Genomic DNA, 24,616 nt, shown 5'->3' on the forward strand with positions numbered 1-24,616 from the left:
TGCTGACCTGAAACCCCCCACCCACCCACCCACCCACACACACACACACACACACACACACACACACACACACACACATTCCAGTCTTATCAGATTCTCTCCTCTTTCCTTGCAAACCCATCCTCTCTCTATTTTCAATTAAATTAAATTCAAAGCCAATGGCTTTAATTGGCATCATGAGACACATGCCAAGTGGAAGTGGAACATTATATAACCATGATATACTTTAAAAGTGACATTTAAAGTATCTCTCTCTCTCTCTCTCTCTGTGTCCTTCTCCTCCCCTCCCTCCACAAAGCAGCCATCTCTCTCTCTCTCTCTGCAGGCCTCAAACTCAACTTTTCACTCAGATTAGCTAAGCAATCAATTCTAAGCAATACAATATATTATACATTCACTTCATCACAAGACTAATTACACATTCTTGCCCAGAATTCAAACATAAGTGTTTAAATCTTTGATCTGAACTTTGTATTTAAAAAAAAGAAAGCATGGAGATCATCCCCCAGCCCTTGAGCTCATATATCACACACACACACACACACACACACACACACACACACACACACACACACACACACACACACACACACTTAAACAAGACCCCCAATGGAATAAATAGTAACAGCACCCATCCATCATAAAATGGAAAAACAATATTTGTTTAAAATGTCAGTCTAGTGTGTGTGTGTGTGTGTGTGTGTGTGTGTGTGTGTGTGTGTGTGTGTGTGTGTGTGTGTGTGTGTGTGTGTGTGTGTGTGTGTGTGTGTGTGTGTGTGTGTGTGTGTGTGTGTGTGTGTGTGTGTGTGTGTGTGTGTGTGTGTGCTCCGTTCTTACCTGCTGACACAGTCTCTGTTTGTACGAGTGGATCTCTCTGCCTTTTGCCTGTCACTTTAAAGTCTTTGACGAATTTGTCCACCTTTTTACAAATGATGCACAGCACTGGAAGGACAGGGCCAGCGGAGGGTACAGGCAGACCTGTCCTGGACCGAAGTTTCTTTCGGGGTGTCTCTGATGTGGATTCAGTGAGAGTGCTGCTCGAAGGGACTGCCTGGCCAGCCTCTGTGTCCTGTTGTTCTCCCTCCGTCTCTGTGATGCGTTTTTCGGCCGCGCACAAACGCTTCTTGTCAATGAAACGCCTGTAGCATGTAGCGTGAAACCCAGCGTCCTCGGGACATTGTCAAAATCGATATCAACACAATGTTTATAAGTTTCTGCAAGGTCCTTAGTCTCACCCTGCAGTAGGGTTGGGGGCGGTAACCGCCGTACCGCCGTACCGCGGTAAACCGAGGCCTACCGCGGTGTCATGGTCCTTACCACGGTCAAAAAAGACAAAAAATAGTATATTTTTTTATTGAAAACAAGCGAGTTTTAAAACAGGGGAGAAGCGAGGACCGCATGCGCTCCATGCCGCTCTGCTCTGGGCCGTATACCACAGTTTGGAAGCCACATACAGTGTACGTCACTCGTGACTGTCCGAGTGGCTGCTGCCCTGCTGTGCAGGTCTGCAGCAGCAGCAGCGTCGTAGGGGAGTACGGAACAGAGTAAATTTTCTCTGTAATCCACAACACAAGTATGTTAATACATACCTTGTGTTGTGGCTGTTTCTTTTTTTATTCATACGGATTACGAGCGGAGCGCGGGCCGCGTGGACTAAAACCGAAAATGAAACTATTTTACTTTTTCAACCGCGACGCGCGATGAGCCCCGTCGGCGATTTTATAACCTTTTCTGTCAAGTCTTGTAACTAAAACCTGTATCAGCACTCAATCACTGCGTTTTGAGACGTGAGTTTACCATAGAGTTATGGAGTTTACAGAATCACTGTAGCCTACACGATCCTGACTACCCGTCTCTCTCTTCTGGTTTGTTCACACACAGTAGCGTCAGTTCAGAAAAAGCTAAGGTATGGCAACATGACTGGTGTTGCCATACCTTAGCAACAGGCATGATATATTTATTTTAAGAAGTACATATAATATATAATTATATATACCTGTAATATAATTATAATACCTTGTTAAAGTGACCATTTTGTTACATTTTGCATTTGTAGTTATTTTACTGTAATTTACCAACATAATAACCAGTACAGATAGACAAAGAGACATTTATGGATTTACATTTAGAACTAACTTTTATCTTCCCCCCCCTGGACCCAGGCCTGTGAGGCAGCTGCATATCCCTGCCATACCCAATTGACGCCCCTGTTCACACACAGCTGTGTGAAAAGTACGGAGCCTATGTTACTATGGTAACCCGACAGGGCACAGATCTAAAACACGTCGCATCCGCGACGCGTATCTGATATACTCTATGGTTCTGAGCTTGTAGATCTGCTCCTTTTAAAGCCAGACCCGCTGTGCTGTACGGAGAAGTATAACTCGGGCAGTCAGGCTGTGGAGAGGCGACTTTTGGGAAGATGATTGCAAGATTTTGGCTTATCGCCGAACCTTAATTAATAGATACAGGGGTGCGGTAATTACCGCAGTACCGGCGGTAAATGGGAAGACGGTAATCGCGGTAACAAAATGTCGATACCGCCCCAGGCCTACCCTGCAGACACAGCCACCGTCGTAGGCTGGTTCTATACGTTTCCCACCGTGTCTGTGTAAAATCCTGGACGTCTTCATTTAGGACAGATAAAAGGTGCATATAGCACCATTTTGACCCCTTTTTGTGGGCTTTTGCAGGCTTTTTTCTTTTTTTCGCTTTCCTTTCTTCTTCCTCGCTCGAAGATGTTGTCGCCGCCATGTTGTTTGTGTTCTGAAGCTATGGAAACGAGACGCGGCTCCTATTGGACCATGTGACAAAAACCGCACCACCCCCTTGAAAATACTACTACGCGAGTTAAAATATCACCACGCAGCATAAGAAAATAGTTCCGGCACCGAAACACCGATTACTCATACTTGTGCAAATGACACGTGGAGAACTTTTGGTTTCTTACTTACTAGCATATATACTTTTTTTTTATGTATAGTATATATTCTGCCCCTTGTATGGGAACGAACCAAGACAATGAGTTCTATGCAATTTAGCCTACTAGTGGTTTTCATATGAACTGAATAGTGTTCTATAACCTGGTGGTTTTCATAAGATCTAATTATGCTTTCACAACCTTTTTGTGTCCAAGGCTCACCAAAGAGCAAGTCAAAATCAAGGCAACACCTGTAAAAACAACCTATGTAGGCCTAAAGTTGTATCACTCTTGTCAATCTGTAAATATTCAGTTTTATTTATTACTGCCAAATAGTCCTTCAGAAATTGTCTTGAATTTGCATAAATAGCCAATCTACAAGCACAACACAATATGACAAGTTGTACATCTGCTATTTGTGCTTTTTTTTTAAGAAAGCGAAAAGTTAATTAAGCCTATATTGACATGCCCAAAATAGGGATACCACGTTTAAAGTATAGAATTTGTCTCCATTGATATATTAAATTAAAAGACAATTCATAACTTAGTGTATAGTTATTTACAGTGTGTTTTGCAATAATAGTACTAGTAAGACGCCTCAGGGTGACATGCAACGTGCCAATTCTTGGCCATCTGGCCAGTTATGTATATCGATGACATCAGGGATCTTCATATTTGGGCATAAAAGGGATTCTGGGGAATACCTATATACAGTATGGAGTTTTACATAGGTGATGTCACCTGTGATATTACAAGTGATGTCACAGTGATATATCAAGGGAACCAACCCATAGACTGTAAAAATGTGTACAAAACACACAGACAAGCTGTGACATTTCTCATGGTAAACTGCGACCTCACGTCACACCAGTGTTATTAGTGAACTACTGCTAAATCCAGTCTATTTATTGTTGAATAAGAAATAAGAAAGGCCTACCTAAACCATGAACACTGCAAGCCAAATGTTCAATCTCTCTAACCCACACAGGCCATGTTTACAACTGCCATGGTGGAGTCCACACAGGAAAGGGTTAACATGGATGGAGTGGAACCTGAGGTGGTCGACATGTTGCTGAGCTTTGCCTACACTTCAGAGGTGTCCATCTCCACAGCTAATGTGCAGGTAATGTTTTATCATCATAAACTTTATTTATGGTCTCCATTTCTGTCCTACATCAATGTTTAAAGAACATATGTGTTGCTTATCTGTTCCAGGCCCTGCTAGAAGGAGCCAACTTGATGGATGTCAGAGATGTTGGAGATGCCTGTTATGACTACATGCAGCGTCACATTGATGCAGACAACTGTGGGATCAATAAAGGTATCTATCTTACAATAAATGCACAGAATATCTGTATAGTGGTCTGTTTGTAATGAATCCAATAGTATATATGTCATGTATATTGTTGAAACCCCAGGTAATTGATAGATTCTGTTACTAGTGGGTATGCAAATAACATAATGAAGGTTTAGGAAAAAAAATACTTTTATTTTCATTTTCTGTCCACTCTGCCTGCTGGGGATCTTAAATGCCTATAAAGTGGGATTAATTATGGACTCATGAACTAATTAAATTGCAGAGGTGACTGCAAGGTAAATGCATAATTATGACAACACCAAATTCTCCCCATTATGCAAGTACATTTTGATTAAAAGTGATTGATATAGGCATACAGTAGATTGTGGGTTAATAAATAGGCCTACATTCTAAAGTGATATCTGACTTTCAAAACAACATTTGATCATTGTATCGTCTACTGAGGCTTTTGGGAGCACCCCAGACAGTTTTTAAGTTGCTTGATTCAGTATTTATATATTTGGTATTCATTTTATCAGACACGCCCCCTTACCATACATTGTAACTCAAACTCCATGCTAGACTATGCTAGATCAATCAAAAACACCCTTCTTTGTTTCTGATGACAGATTCTTTCCAAAATAATTTTTGAGTGCTCTACCCTGATGTTCACTTTCCTCCTTCTAGACCTCACTGTCCTTTCTGTGTGTAAAGAGGAGGATTCCTCTGAACAGCAGGAGAGGAGTCCCAGTCTGGTCCAGGTGAAACCAGAACCTCCACAGAATAAGGAGGAACAGCAGGAGAGGAGTCCCAGTCTGGTCCAGGTGAAACCAGAACCTCCACAGATTAAAGAGGAACAGCAGGAGAGGAGTCCCAGTCTGGTCCAGGTGAAACCAGAACCTCCACAGATTAAAGAGGAACAGCAGGAGAGGAGTCCCAGTCTGGTCCAGGTGAAACCAGAACCTCCACAGATTAAAGAGGAACAGCAGGAGATGTTTCTAAGCTCAGGGGAGACTGCAGGGTCATCGTTGACATTATTGGTTGTGAAGAGCGAAGATGATGAAAACAGAGAGGCAGAGCCTCAAGCCAGCACCTCAACTGAACACATGACAATACGAGCATCACAACCAACTATTGATGACCATCTCCTCTCTTCACACTGTTCTGAATCTGATACTGATGACAGTGATGACTGGGGGAACAGGGATTATGAGTCAGTTGTAAACACACTGGAATCACACGAGATGCAGCATGTGGAAGGACAGAGATTATCTTTGAACAACAAGCTGTCCCAGAACCCCGAATCATTAAAGGAAAAGCCATCCATGAGGAGGCAAAAAGGAAGGAAATTCTTTAGTTGTACAGATATGGGCAAAATATCATTAATGCAGTCAGAGGAACAGCAAGAGATGGACCAGAGACATGGACTGTTTGATGCAAGGATGCAACCTGTAGTAAAGTTGTACAGGATAGGTATGTAGTGTTTTATTAACAACCTGTAGTAAAGTTGTGCAGGATACGTGTGTACTGTTTTATATTTCATTAACCTGATGTCTCAACTGACTACTACAGATAGAAGTCTGTATTTAGAGAATCATACGTTCAAGCATACTAGATTTACAAGCTAAATGCTATACAGTATTATGGGGATGGTTGCTTAAAGCTTTTAATAACCAACAGTAAAGAGTTGCAAAGTAGCCGGTGTATCTCAACTCTCACTAGAATCAAACCTTTGACCAAAATAATGCCAGCTGTAGAACCAGCTAAACATTGTATGGAAAATGTTCAAGTTCAAACACTCTGGTTTATTTCATTTATCTTTTGTCTAGACTTCCTGCACCTCCCTGCATGTAAAGAGGAGGATGAGAAGAATCCTGGTCTGGTCCAGGAGGAACCAGAGCCTCCACACATTAAAGAGGAACAGCAGGAGCTGCTTCAAAGACCAGAGGAGGCTGCTGGGTCAACGTTGACATTACTAGCTGTGAAACATGAAGATGACGATGTAAACAGAGAGACAGAGCCTCTAGCCAGCACCTCAGCTGAACACATGAAAACACAAGCTGATGTAGAGGACAGTGGAGCATCACAACCAACTAGTGATGACCAGCTCCTCTCTTCACACTGTTCTGAATCTGACACTGAAGACAGTGATGAGTGGAAGGAGACCAGGGAAGACCAGTCAGCTTTAAACACACTGAAATCAGTCAAGGATCAACATGTGAGCAACAAGCTGTCCCAGGACCTGAAATCATCAAAACAAACTTCAGTCATGAGGAGTGTGACGGGGAAGAGAAGCTTTAATTGTAAAGAGTGTGGCAAAGGCTTTGGTAAAATGAGAAGTCTAACACTACACATGAGGATTCATACAGGGGAAAAACCCTTTACTTGTACAGTTTGTGCCAAAGGCTTTGCTACAAAGGATACTCTGAAGACACACATGAGGACTCATACAGGGGAAAAGCCATTTACTTGTATAGTTTGTGCCAAAAGCTTTGCTCGCATGAGTATTATGAAGACACATGCGAAGACTCATACAGGGGAAAGGCCGTTTCCTTGTACAATCTGTGCCAAAGGCTTTGCTCAAATGTGTCACCTGAAGACACACATGAGATCTCATACTGGAGAAAAGCCTTTCACTTGTACAGTTTGTGCCAAAGGCTTTGCTCGAATGGATCATCTGAAGACACACTTGCGATCTCATACAGGAGAAAAGCCCTTTCCTTGTACACGTTGTGCCAAAGGCTTTGCTCGAATGGATCATCTGAAGACACACATGAGATCTCATACAGGAGAAAAGCCCTTTTCTTGTACAATTTGTGCCAAAGGCTTTTCTCAAAAGGGTGATTTGAATATACACATGAGATTTCATACAGGAGAAAAACCCTTTTCTTGTACAATTTGTGCTAAAGGCTTTGCTCAAATGCAACATCTGAAGATACACATGAGATCTCATACAGGGGAAAAGCCCTTCACTTGTACAGTATGTGCCAAAGGCTTTGCTCATATGCATCATCTGAAGATACACATGAGATCTCATACAGGAGAAAAGCCCTTTTCTTGTACAATTTGTGCCAAAGGCTTTTCTCAAAAGGGTGATTTGAATATACACATGAAATTTCATACAGGAGAAAAACCATTTTCTTGTACAATTTGTGCTAAAGGCTTTGCTCAAATGCAACATCTGAAGATACACATGAGATCTCATACGGGGGAAAAACCCTTCACTTGTACAGTTTGTGCCAAAGGCCTTTCTCAAAAGGGTGAGCTGAAGAAGCACATGAGGACTCATACAGGTAAAAATACAGCACTATCTGTAGCTATTTGTAAATGCTCTTAATTTCACGTCACACTGTCTCATACAACATGGTATTCTTTGAGACACACATATGAGTATTTCAGGGCTTGGCTGAATCCACCATTGCTTCTCCAGGTGAACAACACAGCTTTCACCAATGGAATTACATTACAGAACGTACACATTGTTACATTTTATGGGTTCATTTCATCATAGTGTAACATATGGTGAAGTATTGTAGTGCAGTTAATTGCAACAACCACTGATATAGTGAAACATTTAGACAGGGCAGTCAAATATTCGAAACTCTCTGTGATTTTGCCAATAATTGCATTCTTTGAGACGCATCCATGTTTAAACTGTACTGTAATGAAAAAAACATCACGAGGATGCAACTGGGACATATCATCAGTGATGTAGCCTGGGGTCGAAGGGTGTTTCGGGTCTCGCAACATCATACACCCTCGCTCAGGTGACCCAGCCGGGGTTGATCAAGTCCCGACTTACGTCCCAGTAGCTATCCACGATCAGTCCTATTAGGGAAAGACCAGGGTCACTCAATGTGCTGCACCGGAACTACTCTCATCATATTCTTTGAGACGCATCCATGTTTGTACTGTACTGTACACACACACACATGCTCCAATTGTTTTCCCCCCATTTCATTTGGATTTTAGTTTTTATTGTTATCATTGTTTTAAACTATTCCCAATGTGTTACCAAATGTAATTCCTTTACCCAAATCTCCAAATTATATGTGTTTCCATGTTAAAATATATCCTATTTAAATTCCTTTTCATGTGTGTTTCTAGAAGCAGAAAAGAAGCAGCAACAGTCCTCCTCTGATGGAGAGCCTCTTAAAAAGAAGAGCAGAACCTCCACCGTTGAATTTCTGTACAGAGGGCCATTCATTGCTGGGAGTGAAGGGTGACAACAATTACAAGAAGAAGGGGGCAGGCCGGCCCAAAGGCTCGAAAAGTAAAGAGAAAGATTTATAGGTTTACATGCACTGATACAATACAGGCCAGGGTGAATGCAGTAAAGTGAAGGCAACCTAGATCAAATCACCATTAAAATGACCAGTATGTCAATGCTATTATTAGAGTTTTGTTTTTTGCTTATATGTTGCTGGGTACGTTTACTTTATTTGTGGAACTGTGTTGTTTAAATTGAGTTGAACAAAGATTTTTGTATCATTTACATACAATAAAACTTATTTCAGCAGGATAATTTCTAAGCAAAACTTTGGATTGTATTGAGCTGCACAACACAGCATTACTGTAATAATGTCAATGTTCACATCCACATGACATAAGATGAACCTTTTATTGATTAAATTCAAGTGTCAAAGCAGTAACAGCAGTGAGAATGAAACAAAGAGGTACTGGTAAGAGTCAAGAACCAAAACTAGATAATAGAAAATAAAATGATCAGTTTAGATTCTCATGGATTAAAGTTATTTGTCACCAAGACCATTTGGATTCCATAGAGGCCAGCATGTGTTTGTCTTGACTTGTAACTTTAACACTGCTGCACTGCACCTTGTTGGCTGCTCAAGTCAAGACACTTAAATCTATTCTTACTAAAATGGATCTGAGTTACAAACTGTACTTTTAAGTTTCTTATTTGTGTGTGTGTGTGTGTGTGTGTGTGTGTGTGTGTGTGTGTGTGTGTGTGTGTGTGTGTGTGTGTGTGTGTGTGTGTGTGTGTGTGTGTGTGTGTGTGTGTGTGTGTGTGTGTGTGTGTGTGTGTGTGCACGCGTGTGCCTCATTCTCACCCACTAAGCAATTTGGGGGTTAAAACGCGTTCAAATGACGTCTTCGCCATAACCGGACGTCTAGCTAGATCCGGTCTGTGACAAGTTTAAATTTTAAAGTTTTTTCAACGGCTATACATAGACTAGACATTGTATCACTGTCATTTGAACCGTTAGGTTCCGAACGGAACCCTTGTTTATTTAATACCATTTCGCCGTTAGAGGCCGCCGAAATTAGTGAAAATGATGGCAGCCAGCAGGGTTTAAAATCACTATTCCTTGGTTCTGAGCGCCGTATGCTACCTGAACTACCGCAGCTGATCGTATTTGTAATGCATTCTTGCACTGTTATTATTTGATACAGGGAGTTGACGGGGTTTCGAACCCCGGACCTTCCATTAATGAAACCTGTGCGCTACCGCTAGACCACGGCACAGCTTGTAACTTGTGTGTATTCCAGCAGCTATTAGTAGTTGACATATTGCCTCCTGCTGTTCGTTTTAGGTCGGTGCATTTTGTTTGACAACACAAACTAACTTTATATTGATGCATAGCTATAAAACGATTTTATTTAATCATTATCGTATGGTGGGGGTGGGGATGTGGCCGGGGAGACATGCAGTCTTGTGTGTTTGTGTCTGTTGGTGTCAGAATGAATTATGTAACTCAGAGAAGTAATGGTATGCTGTCATGAGCAGCACCACGGCATTATGCCATTATTTATTACACTTTTAGAATTTTTCAAAGGTATTGCCCAGCACGTCTTTTAGACGGCTATAAGATGTGCAATGGCCAGAAAACTGCTCAGTGGATGCAATCAACTATTAAGGTAGAACCGGGAGATACTGTTAGCATCCGATAATGAACAACTTGATAAAAATGTATTAAAAAAAAAGATGGTCTAACACACGTTTGTCCTAAACGGTGATATATAGTTTAAATGGAAGCGTTCAGATGACGGCTACAACTAAACTAGACTATATAGTGAAATTGGCTCTTAAAATTACTTTAGTCCAATATTTGAAAACCAGGTGTGGATATTAAAGCTGTTTTTTTAATCAACAAGTATGGAATAAAAATGTAATCAGCTACAATCGGTCTATAGACAGACTGACGATAGACGGTTCAAATGAGGGCTAACCATAACCATTGGTCTAAATGACGGCTAGTGTTTACTGGGCACTAACGTGAATTTCCACCTTTTGGTGAGAACAGTAACAAGTTTACACCGCCCTCTAGCGGCTGAACTGATCAATCACAACCTAGTCTCGCGTGGCCAGACTGTTGCCTCCGCGATTGGGATGGTGTTTTCCTCTGGTGTTTCAGTCCGAGTGTATCAAAGGGTGCGTTTGGAAATGCGCACCGGGTGGCGAGTATTCCTACCGTAGGAGACGGGTGGACTGCGCGGGCGTTTATCGTGGGCTTGCCCAGGCCTTACGGCCTGGGCATAAATATAACGATTGCATTCACCACGGCTTCGTAACTCGCGCGGCCGGCGGCCCTGGCCCGCTCTTCGCGCTTCGCGCCGCTTGCAATGTCGTGGACAATAACCGCTCTACCACACCCGGTGCGCATTTACGAACGCACCCTTTGATACACTCTGACTGAATCACCAGTAGAAAACACTGCTGCTCCGCGATTTGGTCAAATGCTCCCGGCATACAGTCTGGCAGACGGAAATAGAAACGGTGAGTGCGAGATAAAGCGGATGTGACGCAACCGCTCCCTTGGTGCAGTAGCAATAACATGTCCTACTGGAAGCGTTATGTCTCCTTTCAACATTTCTGGGGGCTTTATTTCGTCTTTCTCTGGTGTTATTGGTGTCACCTTCATGATGTTTTCAAACGTTTCTTAAACTTTACACTCATAACAATAATAGGCAGCTCGAATGACTTTGTCTGAGCTATTGTGTTTCTGTTATGTTTCCAATGGGACTACAGTTCACTGCAGCAGTGGCTACTTCCAATACTCGCCGTTCGGGAGCTGCTCTTCCAGACTCTATATAGCATTCGGAGATTGTGGAATAGTTGTCTGGCTACGCGACACTAATCACAACCCAATCCCCACAATGTAGAAAATGGGTTGCCATATCCGCTTATTATAAGAGTCTTTTTTTTTTTACTTCTTTTTTTTTTTTAACTTTTTTCTGTAAAAGTCCAGACTTATTTTGGTTTTGCTTAATGTTGTTTAAACCAGTGCTGCTGAAACATTTTTATGCCAACTTTGCCAAGGACCCCCAACATCATAGCCTGGCTATGTATTTTCTATGCAGATCAACCCCATCTAAAATATATATATGGGCTATGCCAGGGACCCCCAGACAAGATTTGGGTTGTTAGAATGTTTTACATTTTTTCACAATTTCTTAAACATTATTTTTTGGGAAATAGTCGAAGATTACATATGATGGGTTAAAGTGCTCATAGTCGCTTTCTTTTGGGCTTGTTTTCATTAAAGCCTGGTAGGCGAGGTTATGTTTTCATAGACGTGGTTGCTTAATTCTCTCACAAAACCTGGCAACGCCGGTTCCCTCCCACAACGTTCAAATGTTTTCAAAGATTCAGAGATTTCTTTGTGTTTTTTTCTTCTTCCTGGAATCGTTGTTTGGCTGCGAGAGACCAGAAGAACGGATTAAAACCTGGAGACTTGAAGAGACTTCATTCATTGTTGAAGTTTATCGGGTAACATTCATGTTGTTGTTGTTTTCACTGTGACAGTTTGACTTGATGACGTGAGAGTGTGGCATGGTGGTCAATAAACTAACGGTTAGCTGTAGCAGCTATGCTAACCAGTTGGCTGCTAACCAGTTAGCATAGCTGCTCCTGCTATCCGTTATTCTGACGTTAGGTTAGTCTGGAAAATGTCCAGTTTATTTAGAGACAACGGTCTGGTGTTCTGAAGACACATTCACGTTGTTCCCAAGGTTCAATTACACTTCAATGAGCTTCGTTAGTGAGTCCTTAGGCTTAGCTGTTCCAGCTAACCGCTATGTTCTGTGAGCAGATTTAGTGTCGGCAAATATAAGGCTTCCGGTGTCGATCTCTTCAGAATAAGAGTACCCCTAACGCCATTGAAAAACGATTAATTTGTATATACACATTAAAAATATAGATTAACTATTTAATTAAAGCTATACAACGCCAATAATGTTTCTGTGTAAAAATAAAGTTTTAATTACAATTTTGTTTACATCTAATAGATGCTGTTCACTGAAGTGCATAGCCTTTACAAATTGGACACTGGACAGTAGACGGCTCTTTGCTTCGGCACTTTGAACACACACACGTGTTCGGGGAGACCTCCTCTACCACACCACACTCTCCGCTAAGCCAGAGAGGTGTAAACATTTTTTTTGCTGGCCTTCCAGTGCGGCTAGTCATAGAAAAAGTCCCATTTTCAGACTCTAGTGGGCGCTGGGCGGGAGGCGGCTCTTTGCGTCGGCACTTTGAACACACGCACGCGTCCGGGGAGACCTCCTCTACCACACCACACTCTCCGCTAAGCCAGAGAGGTGTAAAAAAATATTTGCTGGCCTTCCAGTGCAGCTAGATATAGAAAAAGTTCCATTTTCAGACTCTAGTGGGCGCTGGACGGGAGGCGGCTCTTTGTGTCGGCACTTTGAACACACGCACGCATTCGGGGAGACCTCCTCTAACATACCACACTCTCCGCTAAGCCAGAGAGGTGTAAAAAACAAATGTGGACTGAAAGGCTACTTTAGTAGTTTAGTAATCACAGTGTTGATCAATTTACTGAGAGTGTATGTGCGCTAGTAACAACAAACATTATTTAAAGGTACTAGAAGCTCCGAACGTCTAGTCGGCGACCTGGCCAACTCGGGAACGATGTAAATTGGGAATGAATGCCCCACCCTTTAATGCAAACCCCATTATACCTGTTGTCATACGACCTGTTTTGACCATCTGTTTGCCTGTGTCCATTTATGCCCATATATGGAGATATCTGTCTGTTTGCGTCCATGTTATGCCCATATATGGAGATCTCTGTATCTGTCTGTGTCCCTTTTATGCCCATATATGGAATCTCTGCCCTTTGGGCGGCCAAGCGTCTAGTAGGGTGCCGGCCTACTCGGGAACGATGTACATAGGGAATGAATGCCCCACCCTTTAACACAATGGAAGCCAAGGTTTCTAACATTTCTAGCTGTTGCTGGTGCCGCTGTCCACTTACGCTTTATTTTGAAGAGCCTCGGAAGCTTCGTGCGTGTGCACGTGAGTGTCCGCTGACGATTGAGGAAGATAATCCATTTGTTTACAAACGCTCGCGAAACTAAAATCCAAACCGGGGCCGACCATCGCGGTAAAGTGTCGCCGTGAAAACAATCAGATCTCTGCTTCCATGGCGTTCTTTGCACCTTATTCATAGATAAAGCCCTTAGCATAGAATGGAAGTGTATGTAGCCTAGACGATCCATTTTGCTTCTGTGCGCGTCATGTTATGACATATGCACGAGCGTCTCTCACAGGGTACACAGGACGGATGCAGCTGCACGTAACCAATTTAACCTAGGGATGTTAATCGACGCATTATTTGCGAATCGGCGCGTCGTGGCCGAAAATCGACGCGTCGATCGACTTTTTTCACTTTTTTCCGCTAAGCAGCAGCTGAGAGGAGAGCAGCACAACGGCGCATTACTTTAAACAACACAACGTATGCTGCACCCATCAGAACGTGCATCAAAGCCCTAATAATAATGATAATACATAATTGCTCTTCCTTGTTAGCATGGAGTCTGTTCTCTAGAGACTAGAAGCGGAGTGACAATAAGTCCATGGAACGTGCGGGAGCGCTGACCGCTCGCTCTCATATATCCCCGGTGTGTCGCATTAACGTTAGCGACGAGTAGTGTGGTTTGTGATCATCGCATACAACGGCGACGCTGCCATTAACAAGCATGCATGCAGAGGCTGGAGGTAAACAAAACGCATCCAGTCCATAGAGTCGCACTGCTATGACGCGCGCATCATCCCGGTCCAGCAGTGTTTCTCAACCAGTAGTCCGCGGACCTGACTAGCGCCGCATGCATGCACAACAGTCTCCGACACAGACACACACACCCGGTCCTCTCACATTTGGAAAACATTAACGCTTATAAATGGTAAATGGTAAATGGTGCATTTATATAGCGCTTTTAATCCAAAGCGCTTTACATAGATTGTGCATTACATTCACCCATTCACACACACATTCATACACCAGTGGCGGAGGAAGCCATGCAAGGCACCAACCTACTCACCGGAGGCAATTAGGGGTTCAGAGTCTTGCCCAAGGACCCTTCGACATTAACTCAGGGGGAGCCCGGATTCGAACTGGGAACCCTTCGGGATTTATACCCTTCGTGCTCTAATACCAGTTTCTCTACCCCTGAGCTATGCCGCCCTTTTTGAACAACGATTAAAACAGTCATTTTTGGGGGAAAATCTTTAGAAAAATAAAGAAATATATATATTTTTCGATTTTTCGACTCGTACTTTTTGAGTCGCGGTGAGCATGAGTCGATCGACGCGTCGATTTTCGATTTTTATATCGTTGAGAGACGAGAAAACTTAGTTTTGGCACAGCGACCTCCAGTGGCCGTATCTAGTTACGGAACGAGTTTGGCCCCCAAGTTGTTAATGCAAACCCCATTATAACTGTTGTCATAGGACCCGTTTTGACCATCTGTTTGCCTGGGTCCATTTATGCCCATATATGGATATATCATGCCCATATATGGAGATATCTGTATGCGTCCATTTTATGCCCATATTTGGAGATCTCTGTATCTGTCTTGTCTGTGTCCCTTTTATGCCCATATATGGAGATCTACTTCCTTCGGGCGGCCAATCGTCTAGTCGGGGACCGGCCTACTCGGGAACAATGTAAATAGGGAATGAATGCCCCACCCTTTAACGCAAACCCCATTTATCTGTTTGTCTGCGTCCATTTTATGCCCATATACTGTATGGATATCTCTGTATCTGTCTGTCTTCATCTTGAGCAGTATACGCAGCCTGTTTGCTTTTCCACCCGTGGGGAATGATGCCCCTCCGGTTGTTAGGCAATACCCATCATACCCGTGGTTCGGTTACATCATACTGATGACATTCAATACGTAACCATGGCATTTTTTGTTGACTCATGTGGCGTGTGTGATGTCAGAGCCTTTTATGAAGTGATGTCACTAGGGCTGACCTTCGATTGCATTTTTCAAAATCGAAGCTCGTTCGCCAAAATCGGGCGAACTTCGAAGCTTCGGTGACGGCGACCGGGGGGGGGGGGGCGGGGGTCGGGAGCAAACGTTTATCATTTACATAAGTGATAACCGTTAAGGAAATGTGTTTAAAAATGCGCGATTTACCCAATTTTAAAAGGGAAAACACACCAGTTTTTTCCTCATAATAAAGCTCCCTATTTTCATCAAATACAACAATACAACGAGGAAGAAGAAGAAGAATAGGCTATGATACGAATGTTTTCTATATTAAAGAAAGTACAGTACAGTAGGATTGACATAATCACATCACGTCTGTAATGTAACACATCGCGGCTGCAACAGCAAACACTGCAGCGCGACTCAAGAGCCCTATATAACAAACAGATTAAAGCCCTTTGCACACAGGCGCGTTTATCCGCACGGATAAAACGGACAATTTCATTTTTTTAAAAGAAAACAATTATTCTCTATGACCTCATGCACACCGGATCCGAATTAGCCGTGTGACGAGTGGCTGCGGCCGTGCGTCTTTTTCTCGATCGAACCCAGTTCGATTCGTGCGTCTTGTCGCATGCGGTGAAAAACTCATCACTCCTTTTATGACTCCTTTTGGGATCCGCAGCGCCGATTCCGCACAGCCTTGCACACCAAATGCAATGCGTTTTATTCACACAGCAAACGGAAGAAACGCAACTGTCCTGTGTGCAAAGGGCTTAACTCCCAAGTCCCAAGGTGTACTGTACACGCAAATATAATAGTAGATTTTATAGTAAATAATTGCACTGCAGTGTGTCTGATTTAACGTTCCACACTCATCAACCGAAAGCTGACGGTCAGGCTCAGACAACGTACTCTTGCTTGCAGATCCGATATAAACTTGTCATCATCAACACCACGACAACGTAACCCTAGCAAGTTGGTTTTAAGCTCTTTTTTCCTCTTTAAAACGGGGTCGACGCTGACGGGGTCCGTTTTGTAAAATCCAATTTTCGCTGTTTGTTTCCTTGCGTTGAGTTGTGTGTCTGTCAGCGTGTGGAAGACAGCAACCGCATGCATGGATGTTACACCGACATTGGTTTGGCAAATAAATGTGTGACTGCATCGCATAGTTGCATTGGGTGATGTTACTCAGACATTGGTGTTACATTATTATCACATTATGTGACGCGCTGTATTTTCTTTTCTTTTCTTCATCGGCGACCATTCTGATGGCTTCATGCATGCTCTTGTTGTTGTTGGCTTGTTATTAATGTTAACACGTGTGTGAGAAGGGGGTGACGCTATCACGCTAGAGTGGAGCGAGGCGCATGCAAGCTAAGGCACGCGGCCCCCCCAAAGGACAAACGGCCGCGGCCGATTATTCGAATTTATTTTTCAAATTCGAATACCGTGCCTTCGAACGAAGCTTCGAATATTCGATTTTTTGGGGTCAGCCCTAGATGTCACAATGAGTCAGCGCTTGTGCCGATTTCCTCCGGAACAGCCTGATGTCAACAATCAGCCCCGCATAAGGAGATTCCGAACGTTTTGCACCGGTTCGGGAAAAACGCGAGCCGGGTCGGGTCGAGGCCCGGCACTGCACTCCGCGGCGGGGAACGCTCGTGCCGAATCTGAAGCCGGTGGGATGAACGGTTCTGGAGATACGTGGATTATAGACAGACAGATACACACGCATGCAGAGACTTCTCGCATTTATCGATAGATATCATTCAAAACTATTCTGGGAAGTGCAATTTCCGCCTCCCGCCCAGCGCCCACTAGAGTCTGAAAATGGGACTTTTTCTATGTCTAGCCGCACTGGAAGGCCAGCAATCTTTTTACACCTCTTCTCTGGCTTAGCGGAGAGTGTGGTGTGGTAGAGGAGGTCTCCCCGGAAAGAGCTGTCTGTTCTCCAGTGTCCAATTTGTAAAGGCTATGCACTCCAGTGAACAGCATTTATCTATTTAGATATATTTTTTACACATGTACATATTTTTGGTTATATGGCTTTGTTCAAATGCCTAATTTATATTTTTAATGAGCATATAGTTTGCAAATTCAACGTTTTTCAATGGCATTAATTATGAGCATTTTATTTTGAAGGCATCTGAATCAAACCGGAAGTTTTATATTTGCTCAGTTCACGCAGCCCCAGCTAACACTGCCAGGAAGCAGGCTCAGATACAGGACCAGGAATTCCACTGTCCTACGAGGGCTCTTCTTCAGTCTAAATAAACTAAACTACTTCACTGCTCACCTGAACAAAGGTAGTTTCACGTTGTTGAAAGTCTATTCTCCGCGGTGGGAAACCTCTCAGCACCCTCATCAAAAAACACTACTGAATCACTACTCATCACTACTACTAAATGTCTACACAAACACTACCATTTCACTACTTGATTACTATTGCAATGTGTAGTGATTTATTTAGTGATTGCCAGTAGTAATGAGTAGAGAAATGGCTGGTTTCACCCACTGAATCACTACTGATAATCACTACTTAATGCCTATTCAAATCACTGCACGACTGCTACTTAATTACTTCAGCATCACTATTGGCTTTTGGGAAAGTACTATCCAATCACTACTCAATCACTACTCAATTCTTTCACATTTATTATTGAATTACTACTCAATCACTGTTGTATCTCTTCACAATCCCAATGGAATTAATACATCCTTGTGTGTAGTGTTTCTGTAGTGTTTCTGTAGTGTTTTATCACTACTTAATTACTTTTCATTTCTACACAAACCCTTTTGAATCACCTTTGAAACTCTACACGATTATCATTCAATCACTTCTGTCTTACTATTAAACAAACCCCTTTGAATCACTTTTGAAACTCTACACAATGCTTACACATTCACTGCTGGATCTCTTCTCAATCCCTGTGGAATTACTACATCCTTGTGTGTGTAGTGTTTAGGTAGTGTTTTATCACTACTGATCACTAATGAATTACTTTTAGCTTCTACACAAACCCTTTTGAATCACTTTTGAAACTGTACACGATTATCATTCAATCACTTCAGTCTTACTATTAAGCAATGATGACAACAACTACTCATTCCTTTTACTTTTACACACTGCAAAAAGCCCCAATTAATTCAAGCAAAAATATTCATTAATCTAGACAAATTGTCTCATATCAACCAAAATGTTTAAAATAAGGTAAAAAGATCATAATGAGAATAAGCACAGAACACATGTTTTCTTCATTTACTTTTTATTACATTTTATTTTAAATTTTAAATACTCATGCTTTTACTAAAACCGCTCTTCTTACTGAACAAACACTATAACAATGATTGCTATGGAAAGAGATATTTAAAACACATTTTAACAAAGACATCACTTACAGCACCTTTAAAGTTAATGATCAGTTCCGGGGTCAGCCGATACAGTCCACTTGTGCAACCACAGACTTTTTTGCCTTCAGGCCATAGTATTTTCCTTTAGTCATGTTGCACTTGGGGTATGTGAGGTGAAAGGTGAACACATTATGAGATACATCGTCAACACAGGCATGGCCCCGATTGTGCAGTTGGTTTCACCGACGATCACGGCAGGCCGAGTGGTCTCGCCTGCAGAAAGGTATTGGGGTCTTCTGCAGATTGTCACAAACACAAAGAGAAAAACAAAACAAAAAATATCACAAACAATTCACTTATTGTATTTTTAATCGTATAGTCAAATATGAAAGTTTGTCAAGCATGTGATATCCTAGTTCTGGTCCATAGCGTTAATGAAAAATAATCCACCTGACGGAGACACTCTTCCTGGTTGAAGACTATTTTACGAAACAGCGCTTCCAACGTCACAGAGATGAATAACACCCAATGAGACTTTTCATTTCGCCTATATATGTATTTTAAGTGTGTGGTGGGGGGCCCAGACTGCATCCACTAAGTAGAGTAAGCTTTCAACTGTCCCCTAATACCTTTGGTTTGGTGAGGGCGAAACTGTTTTTTTTTTTTTTGTTATGTACTGTAATGTTAAAAACATGAATTTATGCAGCCAGTTATTGCGACCGAAGGTCGCATATACTCTGAAGAACCGTGTCGCTTGAGTGACCTTCCTTCTGTATCCTCTGTGACCTTCCTTCCGTATCCTCTGTGATGTCAGTGTGATGTCAGCGAGTTGTGACATCACTTCCTGTACAGGGCGGCTACACAAAATGTGGATAACACTATATATGAAGATAGTCCAGTCCATCATGTCATATGGGACTACCGTCATAGAAAGTAGCCATTGTTAGGCCGGAGTCAATGGCTGTCTGTCTGACTGTCTGTACAGGAAGTGATGTCACATGACATACTTTTTATATATATATATGTAAATATGGGGGCGTCTGTGTTAAGAACGTTTCGTTGTCAAGCTCAACATTGGGCATTTGGACCTATACATGGAGAAATGGAGCGAAATTTGTTTGGCCTAAACATGGAGATGTGGAGAACACTATATATGGAGAAAGTCCATTCCATCATGTCATATGGGACTACCGTCATAGACAGTAGCCATTGTTAGGCCAACTCAATGGACTGAGTCAAGCTCAACGTTGGGCATTTGGACCTATACATGGAGAAATGGAGCGAATCTGTTTGGCCTAAACATGGAGATGTCATATGGACCGTCATAGACAGTAGCCATTGTTAGGTCGGAGTCAATGGCTGTCTGTCTGACTGTCTGTACAGGAAGTGATGTCACATGACATACTTTTTATGCCGTTATATGAGTCCTTCTGTACCACATCTCCATGTTTAGGCAAACTCCACACAGAAAGGCCCTATCGCCAACCCAACCTAGGGTGTGAGCGATAGGGCCTTTCTGTGTGGAGTTTGCATGTTCTCCCCGTGTCTCCTAGGGTTGATACCCTCACAAAAACATGAACAAACTCCCCCCAGAATGACAACAACTAGAATCGTCAGAGAAACGCTGTGGTTGGCCAGATGGTCAAGAATTGGCGCGACCCCGCCCTTTAGGGCGAGGTTGCATGTCACCCTGAGGTCGCATTCCACCCTCAGGTGTCTTACTCGTTTAACCCTGAGGTCGCATTCCACCCTCAGGTGTCTTACTCGTTTAAACAAACAATACTTCCTACCTTTCCAACTGTTGAACCTCCTCTGGAATGCTGCATCCAGATTGTGTTGATCCAGATGGTGGAAGATCTCTCTCTCTGAGATGGTGGAGTCATTGGTGTCTTGACTGTCTTCATTGGAAACGTATGGCTGCTCTGAAAGCAAAGTCTCCTCTCTTCTCTTTCTTGAAGGGATCACTCCTTTTTGGGAGTTGTTGCTTTCTGAACCGTCTTCAGAAGCTGCATCTTCACAAACACACACATTTGTTATTTGTTGTTATAAATTAATTTAAAAAAAAATATATATATATATTCCAAAATTAAATGATACAAGCTGACACAAGCTGCCATGCCATAGTGGGAACAATGAACATCAAAAGTGAAAAAAACATATATAAAACGTGGTCAAAACATTGGCCAAATTGTCAAATGATATAAGAAAGAGGCAACAATTGTGAATTGCAGATCTACAAGCTTACTACATAAGCTTACTACTCCAAGTGCTTGTCAGGGTGGAGGGTCCCCAGCTCAAATATGATTATTTAGGGGGCTTGAATGGTTAACAGTCAACAGGGTCACTGATTAGACCTATATGAATTAATATTATGTCAATACATCTATGAATGAATGCAGATAATCATCAATGAGTATAGGGGTGGATATCACAGTCACTATGCACTAGCAATGTACAAATTTAGCCGCAAATTGCAACACTAGATATTTTTTTATTGGTTGAATCTAGGGTTGCAATACCTCCCATAGGCAGCCAATGCATCAAAACATTTTTTTTGCAATCTGATTATATTAAACGACGTCAACTCACCAATATAGCGCTCTATGGAAAGCTTGAATTACCGGTATCCTCTTGCTATCTGCAAAGTGTTTGTTTCATAAAAATCCACATAGACATGTTATGATCTACTTTCTGTCAAGAAATTCAGTTCAGGTTCTAAGTGTTGGAGTTTGGAAGCGCTCGTGGGAAATCACTCAATGGTCCATTGTACCACCTGGATCTAAATGTCACATAATGTAGGAGGCAGCGGGACGTTGCGTTATTGAAGACGAGCGCTTCCAAAGTTCAACACTTATTGCAACCCTAGATTCAACATATTTAAAGTATATTTGAGTATAAGAATATCAGTAACACTGACATTAATTACTTTAAACAAAAACATGCTGCAAGCCAATGCATTAATGTCGCTGTTGCCTAACAATGTTAGCTGTTAACGTGTGTGTATGTGTATGTATGTGTACACACACACACACACACACACACACACACACACACACACACACACACACACACACACACACACACACACACACACACACACACACACACACACACACCTCAGCTGAGCCCAGAACTGGTTCTCCAACGTTTCAATTTCAAGGACCCCCAGTTATGCATTTGGCTATAATCCCCCATAACTCCCCTATACAGTGTTCAAATGGGACAGGTCCATTTGGTTCCCAACTTCTAATAATATAGCATGGGGTCCCAGGAGGCTTTACATACAAATAGCAAATAGCTACTGAATGTAGACATAATGAGAAACAGGAATTTATAAAATTCTTGTAACAATAAAAACAATAAATAGCTACTGGATGTGGATACAATACAATGAATAACCATTCACAACAGTGTTTCTTCAAATGTCAAGGTCTCCCCTTAACTCTGACAGTTTACAGAAGAAAAACTGCTGCTAAATAACTCTGTTAGCTCTGTTACCCACAAATTCTACACATCAAAACACCTTATGATAATACAAAACAAAAAAAAATACCGCTTCTATCAAAAGGACATAGGCCTACTATAAGCTGTCCACAACACATTTTGAAAATTCTGTTCCTTTTCTTTAATAACTTTAGCATCAGCTAACGTTAGCATTAGCTTAGTATTTGTTTACTGGTTAGCTGCTAGCATGCAGGAATATACACACTTTCTACAAAAACACAACAGAAAACATTCTTAACATACATGTAACAGTTACATTATCCAGTGTTTTAACTTTCACCTACCGAAAAGGAATAAATTAAATGACTCCATGAGAGCTGGTAAAACTCCTGGCTGTTAGCAGCAGCTTCCCACAAACCGGTTTAAACTGGTGCCAAGGTAGAACAAATAGTGTTTCTGTAGTGTTTTTGCCAGACCCAGGGGGTCGGCCTACAAAAGGCTTTGTCGGTCTGTCGGTCTGTCGGTCTGTCGGTCGGTCCCTCTTTTCCTCAGTGTGCCTGTGTTTGCCTCTGACTGCTCATCTGCCCCTCCCTTCCCTTGCTCGGCTGATTGCCTTGAGTGCCGTCACCTGTACAGGACCAGCTGAGTTGAGTTGGCTGACGAGCTGCTGACACTATAAATTCCTCAGCCCATCTACAAGCTCAGAAACATTTCCAGCTGCTCAGCCTATACAATCCTGTGTGTTCATGTGTTAGTTCAGTGCCATACTAGTGAAAACAGCCGATCTACAAGCTCTTGCTGGTCAAAGGAGAGAGGCCAGACTAAGATTGATCCACCCCCCCCCCCCCCCCCCCCTTCCTTGCATTCTGATTTTCATTGCGGGTCTGGCAGAACCAGGTGACCTGGTCTAGTTACTACATATTCACTATATGTTTGGGTCAAACACAGGTGTTTCAATTGTTTGATTGGCATAGAACTAATAATGTTCTACTCCAATCAGAACACCTGTGTTTGCCCCCCCAAAAAAACATGGCTGCTGTAGGACTACAATTGCCACACACTATATGAGCAAGTAGTAAAAAACTCTACTTTTTACTACATATTCACTACACAAGTAAGTAGTAGAATCTCTACATAATCACTATTTAAATGCCCTTGTAGTGAAGCAGTAGTGTTTTAACAGCCTTTTCACTACTCTGCTTGATTACTACTGGAAACACTACTGTGTCACTACAAAACTCTACTGGTGAGTCATGAGTAGTGAATATGTAGTGTTTTGACTACATATTCACTACACATAAACAAGTAGTAAAATCTCTACATAATCACTATTTAAATGCCCTTGTAGTGAAGCAGTAGTGTTTTAACAGCTTTTTCACTACTACGATTGATTACTACTGGAAACACTACTGTTTCACTACACAATTGCTACACATGACTACACAGTCACTACTACACAAATAGGTTTTGTGTAGTGATTCAGTAGTGTGTTTTGATGAGGGCACTGATGATATGATATGATAATATTCTATACTTTTTGTACCAAAATGTTTGCTAGTGTCTGACCTAAGTTGACCTAAATAGATCTATATTTTCGCACGCACACAGTTCGATTGTTGTTAACCATTTCGACATCACCTTGGTATTAAAGATACTTTCCAGAATCTCTGCTCTGCCTAAACCATACCACCCTTCCCCTTTCTACTAGAGCAGAGGTCAAGACATTGCAACATACACACCATCTGTAGAAAGACGGTTGGTCCCCACACCCAATTACTCACTATAACGCCCAATGTCTAAAACCGCTGAACGGTGTGGAAGGAAAAATGGTTATACACAGTGTAATCCCTTGATAGAATACAAACGGATCAATTCTACTCTAATGATTGATTATCAATGAATACTTTTACACCTGATAATTATAATGTGATTAACTCACGAATCAATGATAAATGATAGAAAGTATACGAAAATCATACTATGGTTGTGTGTGTGTGTGTGTGTGTGTGCTGTATTTTTACATTATATCCAAGTACCGAAAGCCAATGTTTTGCAGTATTATCCTATGGCCCGGCCACACTTCATGTGTTAGAAGTTCATGAATTCATCCAAAAGGTTCTTTCAGAGTTCATCTACTCGTGCACAGGGTCAGTTGGTGCACGTCCACATGTTCCTGGTTCCTCAAACTGTTTCAAAAGATACACTGATCTATTGTTTGCAAAGAAGCTCACTTCCTCAACCGTCTACTCAATCTGTCTACGACACCTTGGCACAGTCCAGGGGCAAGGGAAAGGAGGAGTGAAGACCACGTGGCGAAAGGGGTGGAGGCAGACAGCCTTACCTCTCTAAGTGTGGGGCCAATCATGCCTGCTTAGTTGAAGAAACCACCAATGGAG

The 24,616-nt window shown here is 42.2% G+C and overlaps 1 protein-coding gene across 1 annotated transcript; it reads left to right on the top strand.

Annotated features, from left to right (window-relative positions):
- Window positions 1-3,956: 3,956 nt before the first annotated feature.
- LOC308289911 (uncharacterized protein) lies at window positions 3,957-9,693 on the top strand (the record flags this gene model as incomplete). The annotated part of the gene is made up of 7 exons (XM_080731690.1): window positions 3,957-4,043; window positions 4,136-4,241; window positions 4,501-4,513; window positions 5,404-5,690; window positions 6,047-6,364; window positions 8,325-8,439; window positions 9,633-9,693. The coding sequence occupies 7 exons, from the start codon at window positions 3,957-3,959 to the stop codon at window positions 9,691-9,693; spliced, it is 987 nt and encodes a 328-aa protein (XP_080587816.1).
- Window positions 9,694-24,616: the final 14,923 nt, after the last annotated feature.

The sequence above is a fragment of the Nannobrachium achirus genome (genome assembly GCF_963921795.1).
Source record: "Nannobrachium achirus genome assembly, chromosome: 1".
Classification (NCBI taxonomy): Eukaryota; Metazoa; Chordata; class Actinopteri; order Myctophiformes; family Myctophidae; genus Nannobrachium; species Nannobrachium achirus.